Raw genomic sequence first — 16,609 nt, 5'->3', positions numbered from 1 at the left:
ATATTGATTTGAATACCAGGGAAAATATCTGTACCATCATACCAATGTTATTTTTAGTAAATCATAAAAAATCATAGATAGAGAAATGTGTCTTTTATTTTTTTATAGTGGAATCCCTACCTAGAGGTCACTGCCATGTTGTTCTGGCAACTTAATTTGCTTCTTAATTAGCAATTTCGAGCCCTCATTTTTTTTGAGCTGGCTAGATTTTCTTGTGCGCGGAAAAGCTCTGGGTAGTGCGCAATTGCGCACGCGCGCAGCTTAGAGGGAACATTGGCTGGCATCCAATGTTGTGGAAACGTTGTCAGCGAGATTTTTCGACTGATCAACCCATATCCAATTACGATGATGTACTACCTTCAATTCTTAGTGAAATGCACACCTGAACTTAAAAAATGCGTGTATACAGGAATAAATATGCAAAAAAAAAATAAGGCTACTTGCTTTTGGATTGGTCTCTCAGGAACCGTCCTCTCATGGTTCAGATCCTACCTCTCAGATAGGAGGCACTGTGTTAAATATGGCGAAATGACATCTGAGCGTGGTTGTGTTACCTGTGGTGTTCCGCAGGGTTCAGTGCTTGGCCCCCTTCTTTTCAGCATCTACATGCTTCCATTAGGTGATATTATTCGCAAGTACAATATCAATTTCCACTGCTACGCAGGTGACACTCAACTATATCTTCCGTTGGAGGAATCTGCCACACTAAATTGTGGAAATTTGGAGGCCTGCCTCACTGAGATAAAAGAGTGGATGTCACTCAATTTCTTGCGTCTTAACTCTGAAAAGACCGAAATGTTAGTTATTGGTCCATCTAAATGCCGTGACTTATTCTCAAAAGCTGCTGTGAACTTTTACAAATGTCACATCACACAGAGTGACTCAGTTAAAAATTTAGGTGTCATATTTGACCCCGATCTGTCCTTTCAAACACATGTGAAGAAAATTACTAGAACCGCTTTCTGTGCTGCCCAGTACCAAACGACCCATGGCCCAGTATTGGTCTGCGACCCGGCGGTTGCTGACCTAACTGACAGTTAAACTAGAAATTCATCAATCATATATTCTGAAAATTGGACAAATCAGGAGTTAAAATCCATTGAAAGCGTCCTCTTGCACTTTGGACATTTTGCTCAATTTTTATCTTTTTTTGGGGGAGTGAAGTCAACAGAATTCTCAGTAAGGCCATTGATTTGCAGGCGATAATGTTTATGTCACGGGTTCAATGCCACTGCAGCCCTTCGCTTCATCCCCCCTGGACTCAAGTCCGTGTTTGTTTTATCCCCCGCAGGGCCATAAAAGCGAGACGTCGGGGCCTGTCTTTGCTTCTAGTCATGGCTCCTCACCTGTTGGCTGTTCTTCTGTGTTGCGCCGCGGTGGCGGTGCCAGGTCTGTTGGGGGCGCCGGTGGTGACTTGCGGCGAAGACAGCGCACAGGACGCCGCCGCCTTCGCCGTCCGACACATCGAAAGAACTCACCATCACGGCTTCAAGTTCAAGCTGAAGGGGCTGCTGGGCAGCAAATATCAGCAGGTAGGGAAAATTACATATACCCCCAAAAATTTTAAATACAGTCATCCCTCATTTTTTGCGGGGGTTGTTTACCAAAAAGGTCCCGCCTTGGTCAAAACCCATAAAGTGGGAACCTTTAAATGGTAAATAATCTGCATGTATATAGCCGGGGTTGGGTAGGGTTACTTTAACTGGATTACTTTCAATTAGTTTTGGATTACTCCAATACCAAATATGCTAATAAAAGACAAAAGAAACTAAATATGAATGGGAACCTGTCGTGGGTTCAAATCCAGCTCCAGACTTCCTGTGCGGAGTTTGTATGTTCTCCCCGTGCTTGCGTGGGTTTCCTCCGGGCACTCCGGTTTCCTCCCACATTCCAAAAAACATGCATTTCAGGTGAATTGGCCGGTCCAAATTGTCCCTAGGTGTGAATGAGCGAATGAGTTGTCTGTCCCTGTGTGCCCTGCGATTGGCTGGCAACCAGTTCAGGGTGTCTCCTGCCCACTGCCCGGAGATGGCTGGGATGGGCTCCAGCCCCCCCGCGACCCTAATGAGGATAAGCGGTACGGCTAATGAGATGAGATGATGAATAAAATGATGACTCACAACACGTGGTAAGCTTTCTCTCCTGGCTTTGATCTCTTTGATCTCCGGCAAAACTAACATCAAATGCGACAGAAACAAAATGAAAAAAAATCCAAACAGCTTGCCAACATCATTTTTTGCCGTTCCATGTATTCCGTTACTCCCCAAGCCTTTAATAATTTTATTGATTTAGTTTCTTTTGTCTTTTATTAGCATATTTGGTATTGGAGTAATCCAAAAGTAATTGAAAGTAATCCAGTTAAAGTAACCCTACCCAACCCTGTATATAGCGCATTCATTTAGTTTTTTTTTAAATACTCTTTTATACATTTAAACCAAAGAACAAACCCGATTTACAGGCTCAAGAATATGTTTAACAAATAAAAATACTGTACTGTATAAAAAAAATTTTGTTTGTAAATAACTTCTGTACTGTCGTTTTATAATTCTAAAAATGATCTTGTTTCTTTACTGCACTACTGTACAGATTATGGCAGGCATGTAAAACTTAGTTTGGCTCAGGGGCCCGATCCAGATTTTACGTCCTGAAGTGGGCCGGACCAGTGAAAACACATCAACGCCAAATATCTACCTTTGTCAGTACTATGCTTTATAAACCATTCAGCCTAAATTCATAGCCTACCCTACAAATTATGCTCACAGATAATAAGGTATCTTTTCTAAGGACTATACCGTGTTACATGTCGAAGTGTCCTTGGGTAAGACACTGAACCCCTAATGCCCCCCAATAAGCAGGTTAGCGCCTTACATGGCTGCACGGCCGCTATTGGGAAATGTGAAGCACACTGTAAAGCGCTTTGGGAAGTCATTGACTTGAAAAGCGCTATATAAATGCAGATCATTTTATTTTATTTCATTTCACTACAAGGCTGGGTTTCCCATTTTACTCTTTTTCCCTTCTTTTTTTACTTTTTTTTCTTTTTTGTTACCATTTTCTTCTTTTTCTACTGTTTCTTTTCCCATTTTATCTTTTCTTTTTTCAGCTTTTTTATTTATTTTCCCCCTTTTTTCTTTTATCTTTGATATATTCTTTTTTTTCTCTTTCTTTTCTTCGCCAAATAAAAGGCAAAGAATGGTGCAGCAGCGTTACTTTCAGTCTGTAATTTTTATTCATCCTTGTGCTTGGTAGGGCTTATTTTTCAGCAATGTAACAATTCAGAATAGAATATAATCTACCTTTATTTTCATTGTTACAAAATGGGTTGAAAGTATTGTGACAACGAAATTGGACGTAGCACTCCAGGTTCACATTTTACAGTGAGGATAAAAGAAGATAAAGGAACAAAGTAGATAAAGGTTATAATTTACACAATATTTAGACAAGAAAGTGTGGGCATGTAGGATGTTACATACAGTTTTGGGATCGTATTAGTGCAATATTCAGCGACATCTAGTGGTCAAACACTGCACAGTGTCCTTTTAACCTTACCTCAACATGGACAGTTATTCATATTCAACTATTTTTGGCTTGTGAAATTGAGGAGGAGGCCACGCCAGCAAAAAAAAAAAAAAAACAATCTACTTTTTTGCTTATTACTTTATCACATGAGCACTTTAGCACTCATGTTTATTTTTTTAATCACATTTGGAACATGATATTTTTTCCCCCCATTCTTACTTGATCATTTGTTTCTCTGTGTTTGTGTTTATTTGCTTCTTTCTTTTCTTCTGGCATTTTTTCAGATTTTTTCCTGCTCTTTTTTTCTCTTTTTCTCTCCTTTTGTTTCGTTTTTTTTTCTCAGCTTTTCACTACTTTTTCATTTTGGTATTTTTCTATTTTTTGTTCTATTGCCCCCCTTCCTTTAAGTCATGTTGTGCACAATTCTACATAATATTTGGTCGTGTAGGGATTAAAGGAGCAAAAACAACCTGAAGAGCCGTTTGGGACCCGAAAGAGACGGTTCTTTTTAGTGAGCCGAGCCGAAGAAGCCGGTTCTCAAAAAACTCTACTGACTTTACTCAACTTTAGCACTCATGTTTATTTTTTTAATCACATTTGGAACATGATCTATTTTTTCCCCATTCTTACTTGATCATTTGTTTCTCTGTATTTGTGTTGGCCCCACTCCCACCAGGAAGAAGGCGGATGTGCCATTGAGCTGACCTTGGCCCTGATGCAGACACAATGTCATGTGACCAACCCCAAACCTGTGGACGAATGTGAATTCATGATGGAGGCCGAGCGGGTAAATAAAGAAAGAAAACAATTAAAAACTTTCGACCACCAAGTACTGCTAGCAAGCTAAGCATGTATTTATATTTTAGGGGGCGGTGGCCACCTGCACCAGCACATTGTACGTGGCAAATGGCGCCGACCCAGAGGTCAGGAGTCACAACTGCATCACCAAACCAGGTAAACATAGGATATAGTAAATACTATTAAAAAAACATTACAAATAAATATAAGTGACATTTCATTTACTTTTGGTGTGACGTGACTTGAGCTGGTACAGTGGTGTAGTGGGTGGATGCAAAGGGGGTAGTAAATTGCGGATTCAAAACTAAAACTGATTTTAAAATTTTGCTAATGAGGAGAGTCATGTCCTTAGAACAGGGGTCAGCAACCAAATAAAATAATCATACATATAATCATACATCAAAGTTATTCATTTAATATATATTGAAAACATTTTACAACCTTGAAAAACGTTAAGAAGGTTTGATTTGTGTTTGTCCTCAAATAGGAAACATATTTAAGAAAATGTATTTCCCTTCCTCTTATTTACTTGTTTACAAGCATTCTCCAAAAAATCTCCAGTTAACCACCAGGATGCAATACCGAGCCGCATGCAGCCCTAAGGCCTCAGGTTGCTGACCCCGCCTTATAAAATATCATTTGATTATTTGCTTCCTTATTTTTTAGAATTGTCCCTTTTGTTGATTGGTTACGGCCATATTTCCTAGCACAGGTAATGATTCGTGTGCCTTTCTTCATATCTTTTGATCATCACAATCTTTGATTTTATGGTTATCATCTTCTTGATTCTCCCTTTAGCATAACTGCAAGTTTTGGGTCCCATAGCTGAACCAATTATTATTTGTTACACAAGATTCTGAACTTAATGAAGAGAAAGAAAGGCATTCTGGGAGGTCTTTCAGCCTATAGCAAATTGGTATTTTCATGATGCCTCAACGTAAACCAATAGCAGGCTGGCATTTTATATAACAGTGACCAATAGCTGAGGGGCGTCTAGAGACATAAGTTTTGGGGTACACGAAAGAATGTTGATGTGGTATAGTGGGGGGAAAAAAAAATCATAGGTCGAGAAATTAGTATTTCTTTTACATAGTGGAATACCTCGAAGTCAACACCATGTATGTCTGGCATTTTGCTGCTACGTTGTGCTCTGTGACACTGGGTTTTGTCTGCATTAGACAATGAAATGCCATCTAGTGGTCAAATATTACACAATGGGGCTTTAAAAATATGATTGATCATTTATATATGATTATTTTTATTTCAATCAGAAATTATAAGATGAAGATCATTTTAGAGTGTTTTCCCTCTAGAAAGACAAATACAAATAACGGTGTATTTCATTTGATTGAAAGAAAATATTACAAAATAAAGCAAAGATAGAAATAAAATAAAATAAAGAACATTAGAGGTAAACTGGCTTGGTCATGATTTTGTTCATATATCCATACCTGTCAACCTGTACGCTTTTGCCGTAGAAAGTACGTTTATTTTGCATTTCAAGACGTGTACGACGTACAAGAAAATCTGTACGGAAAAACGCAAATTTGTCAATTATGGGTACCGTCCGGTATACACCGACTATTACGAAACGGCAAATCAATCAAGTCAAACGAGTTCGAATTGTGTAGTGAAAGGAAGTCCGTCTCTTTTTAGAGAACTGGCTTTTTCGGCTCAAGTCATTAAAGAGAGCCGGCTCTCAAACGGCTCACTTGCTTTGATGCATTATATTACAAATTATTATGTTGTATAAAGAAGTTAAGAAAAAAAGGAAGGATAAAAGGAGAAAATGAAAAAGGTTTGTGGTTATCCCTTTAATCAATATATTACCAACAATAATTTAATGCAGAAAATGAATTCATAATTTGAATAAGAAAATTCTACTTAATTATATTTGCATGTATTTTTTCCTTCTACAGTGAACATCCAAGCTACTTCATTTTCGAACTTTTTTTTTAAATAAACCTCATTCATGTCGAGCAACTCAGTATCTCACAACAAAATGTTAATTAACAATACATATATAACAAAACACATGTACAATATAACATGTTAAACTACATAAATAAACACGTTTGAAACAAAAAAAATGGTGTAAGATTATTTTGTATTTTGTAAGGGAAAATATGACAGTTTATAAGGGCATGGAGCCCTGGAGCTTGACAGGTATGATATATCCCCCACTACAAACAACAATATGTTGTAATATTTTCAAATAACTTAATGAAAGAAAGTGTTGACAGTGCAAGGAAAAAATGCCAGCAGTTATCCCGGGGGTCACCAACCAATCCCAAGTGTCTCCCTGGCGCTTTTTCATAAAAGTCACGTCATGTTTATTTGTATAGCCCTTAATTACAAAGAGTCTCAAAGGGCTGCACAGACCACAGATTATTGCAAACTAGACTATTATTACACTATTATTACACTACTATTACATAATGGCAAAATAAAGGATTTCTGAAAGAGAAACAACATGACTCAAACATTCTTAACGTTTTCCATTAAATATAGACAAATGCAGTATGTGTTGCCTTCCTTATAAGTTTATAGGACTTCAAAGTTTTCCCTTTTTTCAGCTCATATGTTTTATTCTATTTCTTGGGGGGACTGATACAATGTTTCCTGTAATGTTCCACGGGTCTGAGCGTTCGCACAAAGTCGGTGAGCAACGCTTGAAACAACAGTGAGCCACCATAATCCCAAGTGTGGCAAGATAATTCATTATCAAACATGTCCAAAACGTGACATCAAGTTACATTTTAGTGAGTTTTCGGCAATGCAATATTATTTTTCACTTTTGAATAAATTGACTAATGTACGATTGCAAAGGTTGCAGGGCCTACAAACGTCATTTGATTTTACAATTCTTTCACCAGATTTCAATATTTTTTATTCCTGATATCTTTTGTTGCATAATACTAACATTTTTGGGGGCTTATTGAGTCGGTTGCACGATACAGAACTGTATTTTATTACATTTTTTAGTGGAAGTACAAGGTTGGCAAAGAGATTAACTTGATATAATTGGAAATTATTTGAATGCAACACAAACTTTTTCCTCTTTTCCCTGTTTTTTCTCCTTTTTTTCAAAAATTCCTTTACATTTTTTTTTCATTGTGTTTATTTTTTCCTAGCTGTTACTTTTTTCTTGCTTTTGTGTTCTCTATTACCTTTTTTCGCTTTATTTGCCTCTTTCTTTTCTTCTGGCTTTTTTCTAATTTTTTTCTGCTCTTTTTTTCTCTTTTCTCTCCTTTTGTTTAGTTTTTTTTTCTCAGCTTTTCACTACTTTTTCATTTTGGTATTTTTTTTAATTTTTTGATCTCCCCACCCCCCTTCCTTTAAGTCATTTTGTGCACAATTTTACATAATATTTGGTTGTGCAGGGATTAAAGAAGCAAAAACAACCTGAAGAGCCGTTTGGGACCCGAAAGAGCCGGTTCTTTTTAGTGAGCCGAGCCGAAGAAGCCGGTTCTCGAAAAACTCTACTGACTTTACTCAACTTTGTTCTATTTCGACCTTGACTTCAAAATACTGCATTTAGAACACAGCGTCAGGGGAACCCGTGTATTTTTACCTCCATGCACTGTAACTTTGACTTAATTCGCTTCTTAATTAGTAATTTCCTGATTTTTGTGAGCTGGCTAGATTTTCTTGTGCGCGGAAAAGCTCTGGGTAGTGCGCAATTGTGCACACACGCAGCTTAGAGGGAACATTGGACTGATATGGCTCCTTCGACATTTTGCTTTGCCAACCCGAGTGAGCCAAATGCAAACGATTTCCGCATTTTTGTTTAATGACAACGCTTGCATGCTGACTCCACCCTCTTTTCAGAACTGACCAATGAGGAGATGCTGACCAGGTGCCCCGACTGCCCGACGCTGTTGCCACTGAACAGCCAGGAGGGCGTGGCGGCAGTTCGCCAGGCCGTGGAAAAATTCAACCGAGAAAGCAACCACCAGCATTACTTTGCACTCTTGGAAATCGGACAGCTGACTGGCGGGGTGGGTGACATGTCCAGTAGACCGCCCCGCCCCCCTTCCGTTACCTCTCACTTCATTTTTGTCATCTTTTTATCCGCGCTTGCAGTACATCATGTCCATGGGCACCATGACGTGGCCCAAGTTTGCCCTGGTGGAGACCATCTGCCCCAAGAATTCTAGGATCATGCTTGACGCATGCAGGCCCAAATGCCCGGACAGAGCAGTAAGTCAGTCGATACTGGGATTTGTGGTATCGTTCCTATCAGAGTATATACAGGGTAGTATCTTTAGATTAAACCAGCTCGGTGGCCTTGGGGGTAGGGCGCCCGCTCCGAGGCTCGGAGGTTGCTGGTTCAAGCCTCGGTCGAGTCATACCTAAGACAACATTGGTACTCATTGCCTCCCTGCTTGGCCACCTAATGACTCCCAACACATCAGTTGGGTTAAGCGAAGGGGCTGGGAACCCCCTCCTCTGTATCAAACTCCCAGAAGGAGTCAGGAATGTGTTCTTGACTCTAGCCACCTCCCACAAGGGCAGGGGTGTCAAACTCATTTTAACTCGGGGGCCACACGATAGAACAAACAATCTGTCTGTGGCCGAACTAGTAGATTAAAGAGAAAGAATAAGAGAAAGAGGGAGGGAAAAGGAGAGAGGGCGGGACAAAGAAAGAAAAAGAGATAGAGAGAGGGAGAGCGTGAGAAACAAAAGGTAAAAAGTCGTGAGAGAGGGGGAAAAGAAAGGAAGAGGAGAGAAATAGAAAGACAGAAGGAGAAAAAGAAAGCGCAAAGGGTATGAAGAGAGAAAGAGAAAAGAGAGAAAAGGAAAAAAGAAAGTTAGAGAAAGAGACAAAGAGCACAAAGGAAGAGAAAAAGAGAGGCACAGAGAGTGAAAAAGACAGAGTGGGAGAAAAGGAGTGGAAAAGAAAGAGAGCGAGAGAAATAAATACAAGTACAGTGTCTTTGTGAGACACCTGGTTTTGGCAACATCAAGTTGACATATTTCAACCTGCAGCTTGTTTTTCTCTTGCGCTTCTCTGAGTGTCGTCTCACGGGCCGGATTCAATCCCTTAGCGAGCCTGATCTGGCCCCCGGGCCGCCTGTTTGACACCTTTGCACTAGGGGGATATGGCTCTGGTATATATATATATATATATATATAATCTTTAGATACAGATATTATTTATAAACAGCAGGGGGTGTCAAACTCAATTTTCACCGAGCGTCACATCAGCCAAATTAGCTGTCCTGATGTAACTTACAATTAATACTACTCCTTAACTCACTGCCAGTGTAATTATATATTAAAAGAGGACTGACTTTACTTCTTTCCATGTCCGTTTACCTTTTGGGTTGCGAAACACGTCAATAATAACAAATATAGGGTGAAGCAGTTCAATTTTTTAAAACACTAAAAGAAAAAAAGATACTATCCCGGGATTCTAATTACATAACAAAAATCTAATTGCACTTTCAAAAATGCTGAAAATCCTTTGTATATCATAGGGGCTGATCAGAGTGCATTATAAGAAAAATGAAACTTAAGTGAGTGGAAAATTCCCAAAAGAGTAAATCAGAACCCAAGTAGAAAAATGTAAAGACTGTATAAGAAATAGATGAATGATACATAGAGGCTTCAAGTGAATAAAACAAGAAGTAAAAATGCATTTGCAAACATATGGATAATCATGAGGTGTAGACGACAGGTGTCAAACAGGCGGCCCGCGGGCCAGGTCAGGCCCGCTAAGGGATGGAATCCGGCCCGCGAGACAACGCTCAGAGAAGCACAAGAGAAAAACAAGCTGCAGGTTGAAATAGGTCAACTTGATGTTGCCAAACAAAGGTGCCTCGAACAAAGACACTGTACTTGTATTTATTTCTCTCTCTCTCTCTCTTTTCCACCCATTTTCTCCCACTCTCTGTCGCCGTCTCTTTCACTCTCTATTTTTCTCTTCCTTTGTTGCTCTTTGTCTCTTTCTCTCTCTGTGTCTTTTTAACTTTATTTGCTCTAACTTCTTTTTATCCTTTTCTATTTTCTCTTCCTACCCTTCGCGCTTTCTTTTCTCTCCTTCTGTCTTTCTATTTCTCTTTGGATTTCTTTCTTCCGCTCCCTTTCTTTCCCCCTCTCTCACGACTTCTTTTTATCTCCTTTGTTTCTCACGCTCTCTCCCTCTCTCTCTTTCTTTGTCCCGCCCTCTCTCCTTTTCCCTCCCTCTTTCTCTTATTTCTTTATCTCTCTTTTTCTTTCTCTTTAATCTACTGTTTGTTCTATCGTGTGGCCCCCGAGTTGAAATGAGTTTGACACCCCTGGTGTAGACTATTCAGTATATGCATATAAAGACTATATACTGTATGCAGTGACACATTTTTATACAACGTTGGAAAATGTAGGATTTACATTCAAATACATTAATGCCACTGAATTCAAAATAGATGTTTGTTTCCTACAGCCGACACTTGAAGTTATGATTTATTCAAAATATTACAGTTGTATTAAAAAAATATAGCTACACATCTATATGTTAGTACCCATTAAAAAATCTTCTTGGACACCTTTTTGAAAACATTTCTTAATTACACCTTTTTTTGCATTGGCTGTCAATTCACGGTTATCAAAGTCAACGAGCAGTTTGGGAAATATAGTTTCCGGTCAAAGCAATCTTGAACCATTTATTCAGAGACAATTAGACAATATAATCCTCAGCGAGCCACATAAAAAAAAGTGGCGGGCCACATTTGGCCCCCGGGCCATGAGTTTGACACATGTGATGTCTGCATTAAATTATTGTTGGTAATATACTGATTAAAGGGATAACTTAACGTCTTTATACAACAATAATTATTCGTAATATAATGCATCAAAGCAAGTGAGCCGTTTGAGAGCCGACTCTCTTTAATGAGTTGAGCCGAAAAAGCCGGTTCTCTAAAAAGAGACGGACTTCCTTTCACTACACAACTACCACGGAATGATGCATGATAGGAAATCCCCAGGCGGCAGACGCATGCGCACAGTAGCATCAAACCGCTCGCTTCGTTATCGGAAAAAAACAATACCGAGATAGAGGCTACCGCGGCGAACTCGCTTGACTTGATTTGCCGTTTTGTGATAGTCTGTGTATACCGGATGGTACTCATAATTGACAAATTTGAGTTTTTCCGTACAGATTTTCTTGTACGTTGTACACGTCTTAAAATTGCATAATAAACGTACTTTGTACGGCAAAAATGTACAGGTTGACAGGTATGAATACCTTTCATTGCACGATGTTTTGAAAATGAAATCAAAGTGCAAATTGTGTCAATGAGTCACCGTTAAAAACCTTTAGCAGTGTAAAAAATAAAATACTTCTACGAGAATAATGCTTTCAGAGCAAGAGTCATGGCGAAAACAGCATCAATGTAACCCAACAACCACAATTGTATGGAATTTAAACGTTATTGTGTATGTACCTTCTACTAACAACTTATTATAGTGTTAGTTAAAATGGGAAAATATGATTTCTAGCATTTAAAAAAAATTATTAAAATGTACTTTCGAAGGAAATAAACGTTGTAGAATGTTTTAGGGATAAAAAAGAAAAAATAGGAGCGAGCATTTGTTTTGTTTATTAGTGTTTGTGAAAGTAAGTCTTGTTTGTTGTTTTTCTGTTAAGCATCACGTCTTCTGCAAAACTACGTATAGCGACAGCCAGGTGGGAGATCTCCAGTGCGAACTTTACCTGCCCAAGGTGAGATTAATGGCCGCCATTGGTGTGTGAGTGTGTGTGTGTGAATGGGTAAGTGTGAAGCACATTGTAAAGCGCTTAGGGATGTATTCATTGACTTGAAAAGCGCTATATAAATGCAGACCATTTACCATTTAGTGATGAGTCGTTCCTGAACAAAACGGCTTAAAGAGCTGGCTCTTTAAAGTGAGCGACGGGAGCCGTTTCCTAAGAGACTTTTTCCTTTCGCAATTGGTCAATATAGATTTTTTTTACAAGGATTTTGTGCTGTCGACTTAACATTTTTCCATCTTTGGGTTTTACTTCCCTTTTCTTGCCGTATTTCTTCTGATTATTCCTCTTTTTCTTTTTTTGTTTCTTTTCCTCCTAGCTTTCTACCTTTTTACATCTTGTTTCTTTTATACTATGATTATTTTTAGTTTTTCTCAACTTTTTTTCTCTTGTTTCTTTGTTTTAAAGTCTTCTTTTTTGTTTTGTTTTTTTCCTATCTATTTTCTTATTGTTTTTCTTACTTTTTCTGTTTTCTTCCATTTTCCTCTTTTTTACTTTTATTTTTTTATTCTTTTGCTTGATTTCCCCTAGCTTTTTACTTCTCCTTTTTCTCGTTTTATGTTTACCTTGTTTCTGTATAAAATTTTGTCTTTTTCTTTTTCATATATTTGTCCCAGTTCAAGTTATTATGTGTATAATGTGGCAGCAAGGTGACGCAGTGCTTAGCGCGTATGCGGCACAGTTCTGAGGTCGTGAGATAGAACTTCCTGTGTGGAGCTTGCATGTTCTCCCCGTGCTTGCGTGGGTTTCCTCCCACATTCCTAAAACATGCATGTTAGGTTGATTGGTCGGCCAAATTGTCCCTAGGTGTAAATAAGCTAGTGAGTTGTCTGTCCCTGTGTGCCCTGCGACTGGCTGGGAACCAGTTCAGGGTGTCCCCTGCCCACTGCCCGAAGATAGCTGGGATGGGCTCCAGCACCCCCGCGACCCTACTGAGGATAAGCGGTGCAGATAATGGATGGATGTGTATAATGTTACAAAATATTTATTAATATATCGATTAAAGCAACATGAGGCATGGCAGCGCCGTGGTTAGCGCGTGTGCGGCACAGTTCTGAGGTCATGGGATTAATCCCTCCTGTATGGAGTTTGCATGTTCTCCTTGTGCTTGAGTGGGTTTTCTCCGGGCACCTCCCACATTCCAAAAACAATCATGTGAGTTTAATTGGCCGGTCCGAATTGTCCCCAGGTGTGAATGAGCGAGTGAGTTGTCTGTCCCTGTGTGCCCTGCGACTGGCTGGCAACCAGTCCAGGGTGTCCCCTGCCCACTGCCTTAAGATCGCTGGGATTGGCTCCAGTACCCCGCAACCCTACTAAGGATAAGCAGTGCAGATAATGGATAAATGGATGAAAGCAATGTCATGATCACTGAATAATTGAACCCTCCCCTAGTTGTAATGTTGTATCAATTACTTTTGGATTACTCCAATACCAAATATGCCAATAAAAGACAAAAGAAACTAAATATGAATAAAATGATGACTCGCAACACGTGGTAAGCTTTCTCTCCTGGCTTTGATCTCCGGCAAAACCAACATAAAATGTGACAGAAACAAAATGAAAATAAATCCAAACAGCTTGCCAACATCATTTTTGCTGTTCCATGGATTCCGTTACTCCCCAAGCCTGCACAAAATGTTGTCATTTTATTAATATTTAGTTTTTTTTTGTCTTTTATTAGCATATTTGGTATTGGAGTAATTAAAAAGTAATTGAAAGTAATCAAGTCAAAGTAACCCTACCCAACCCTGCTTAAACGTTAACTATGAAAAACACAGAAAACAAAAATTAAACTATTTATAAATTTTCGCTATTTTGAATGGTTACATCATCCCAAAAAGAGCAAAAGAACGCTTTATTTAAAGTAACAAACTGCTTTTGACCTTCAGTAATGTAACAGCGTTGTAACGGCAGGAAAAATGAGTTAAATTACCCCGTTACTGAAAAAAAAAAAACAGGGTTATTCCTAACACTGCTGATGGATCGATTTGGCCTTCTCTTCTGCCTGCCAGGCAAGATGCAGCAGCAGGCCAGGTAGTGAGAGTTGCCTGTCAGTCACACCAGCAGGGTTGGGTAGGGTTACTTTAACTGGATTACTTTCAATTACTTTTGGATTACTGCAATACCAAATATGCTAATAAAAGAAAAGAAACTAAATATGAATAAAATGATGACTCACAACACATGGTAAGCTTTCTCTCCTGGCTTTGATCTCCGGCAAAACTAACATAAAATGCGACAGAAACAAAATGAAAATAAATCCAAACAGCTTGCCAACATCATTTTTGCCGTTCCATGTATTCCGTTACTCCCCAAGCCTGCACAAAATTTAGTCATTTTATTCATATTTAGTTTCTTTTGTCTTTGATTAGCATATTTGGTATTGGAGTAATCCAAAAGTAATTGAAAGTAATCCAGTTAAAGTAACCCTACCCAACCCTGAACAACCTATCAATCCCAAGACGATCTTATCAAACAGATCCAAGTACTAGCTCAGTATCGATAATCTTGACCACCCTAAATGCACATGCGCTTGACAATGATTTTGTGTGGCCCTTAGGACACCCGTGAGCTGGCAGAGGGCGAGCAGGAGCCCGATTGTGGCCCCATTTTCCACCACAGCCACGAAGGCGCCGCCTGCACAACTGGCCTGGACCCCCAACCGCAAATTCACGAAATTTGCCAGTTTCCGGTGCCACCGCACACAGACGATCACGTGCACCACCACGGGCACTAGAGGCTGCAGAACACATCTTATTATTAATAAAAATGTAAGCAAAGGATCACGTTTTTTTTCTCTTCCCAGGCAAGATTTATTTTCTTTCATTTGAAGTAATTTTCTAAATATTTTTTCTTCATCATTAAAGGGACATTGTGTATTATTTAGCGCCTCCTAGGGATACACAAAAAAGCAAAAACAATATTGATTCGAATAACAAGCAAACATACATAAATGCCCCCTTAAGTCAAGCCCAATTTTGTTGTCTAGCTCTTTAGTTAAGTTTCATGTCTTTGTCTAGACTTTAAAGAGACAGTGTGCAATATGTATTGCCTCCTGGTGGTAAAAACAACAACACCACCATTCAATAAAAACAATATTGATTGAATAACAAGCAAAAATACATAAAGGTTCCCTTAAGGCACATGTGTCAAACAGGAGGCCCGCCGAGGATTTTGATCCGGCCCGCTAGGCAACACTGAGCGAAGCGCAAGAGGAAAATGAGCTGTAGTTTAAATAGCAAAGCATCTGTAGTAGTACTCGTAGACTCTCTCTCTGTCAGTCTCTCTCGCTCATTTTTTTTCTGTTTTCTTTCTCTGTCTTGCTCTCTTTGTTTTTCTCTTTCTCTCTAACTTTCTCTCTCTCTTTTTTTTTCTCTTTCCTTCTCACTCGCTCTTTCCCTCTTTTTCTATTTCTCTCTTTTTTACTTTTTCCTTCTTTTTTCTCACTTTGTCTCACTCTCTTCCTAATGCTCACTCTTGTTCTCTCTTTTCTCACTCTACCTTTTCTTTTTTTTCTAAGTAAAATAAACTATGAAATTATTTTGTTTTTTCAGGGTTCGTACAGCTTTTCCATGGACAAAAATTAAGCCGTTTTAAAGACATTCAAAGCCAACTCCAAAAAAGCTGTGTCATTTTTAAACAGACTCGTTGAGAAACATTTCAAGCATTTCACCATAAATACAAGCGCTGTTGAGTCTTTGAAAACACAATATTAAATCTGAGCATTTACAAGGTTTTCAAGCACCCGTACAAACCCTTTTTATTTAGAGTTTTTAAGAAAAAAAAAGTCAAACGATTGCCATCCCACAATTCATAGAAAAGGGAAAATACATCAAGTGTTTGAAATGAATTGTGCTTCAATTTAAAAAAATTAAAAAAAGAAGATGAAACACTAAAATAATTCACCGTATAATTTCTAAATGAAATAAAAATAGTATGAATTATCTAAACTTGTCGTGGACAATATCTCTGTATTATTTGCGATTGCAACATCCTCTGCTGTCTGGTATTCCTGGAAGGGGGTTACCTCATGTGCGGTCCCTTCTCAAGGTTTCTTCATTTTCCTCATGTTGAGGTTTTTTGAGTTTTTCCTTGCCCTCATGTTGGTTCCAGATCAGGGGATGTTGTAATAATAGTCTGAAAAAATAGTCTGCGTAATCCTGTGAGGCCTTTTGAGACTCTTTGTGATTAAGGGCTATACAAATAAAAATGACTTGACTTGACTTTTTAATCAAATACAGTGGAACCTAGGTTTTCGAACGCCTCTCAGTTCGGACAAATCGGTGTTCGACCAAAAATTTCGAGAAATTCTTGCTTCGCTGTTCGGTCAAAAAAAATCGCAGTTCGAACGCCGGTACGCTAGGGTGCGATGCTGAGCAGCGTACGGGTGTTTTAGCCCCTAATTATGCCTCCGAAGAAGGTCGGTGCAAGCAGGACAGGTGAAAAAAGACAAGTTGTTCATAAAACTATTGCCTTTAAGAAGGACATAATAGCTAAATATGAAAGAGGTGTACGAATTACCGATCTTGCTAGTGAATA

General features: G+C 38.9%; 1 protein-coding gene across 1 annotated transcript; it reads left to right on the top strand.

Annotated features, from left to right (window-relative positions):
* Positions 1-1,314: 1,314 nt before the first annotated feature.
* On the top strand, positions 1,315-14,853 carry LOC148355705 (alpha-2-HS-glycoprotein-like). Its single transcript, XM_088350018.1, has 7 exons — positions 1,315-1,532; positions 4,196-4,306; positions 4,386-4,473; positions 8,149-8,318; positions 8,404-8,520; positions 11,948-12,022; positions 14,631-14,853. The coding sequence occupies exons 1-7, from the start codon at positions 1,335-1,337 to the stop codon at positions 14,805-14,807; spliced, it is 936 nt and encodes a 311-aa protein (XP_088206144.1). The 5' UTR covers positions 1,315-1,334; the 3' UTR covers positions 14,808-14,853.
* Positions 14,854-16,609: the final 1,756 nt, after the last annotated feature.

Source organism: Urocampus carinirostris, chromosome 12 (assembly GCF_059441175.1).
Source record: "Urocampus carinirostris isolate Australia breed hairy pipefish chromosome 12, RoL_Ucar_1.0, whole genome shotgun sequence".
Lineage (NCBI taxonomy): Eukaryota > Metazoa > Chordata > Actinopteri > Syngnathiformes > Syngnathidae > Urocampus > Urocampus carinirostris.
Note: the sequence above shows the minus strand (reverse complement) of the source record. Positions and strands in the feature narration are given on the sequence as shown.

Coding starts and splice junctions, on each gene's coding strand:
- LOC148355705 (XM_088350018.1), top strand. CDS start 1,335: ATGGCTCCTCACCTGTTGGCTGTTCTTCTGTGTTGCGCCGCGGTGGCG. Junction 1,533..4,195: donor TGGGCAGCAAATATCAGCAG/GTAGGGAAAATT, acceptor CACTCCCACCAG/GAAGAAGGCGGATGTGCCAT. Junction 8,521..11,947: donor CCAAATGCCCGGACAGAGCA/GTAAGTCAGTCG, acceptor TTTTCTGTTAAG/CATCACGTCTTCTGCAAAAC.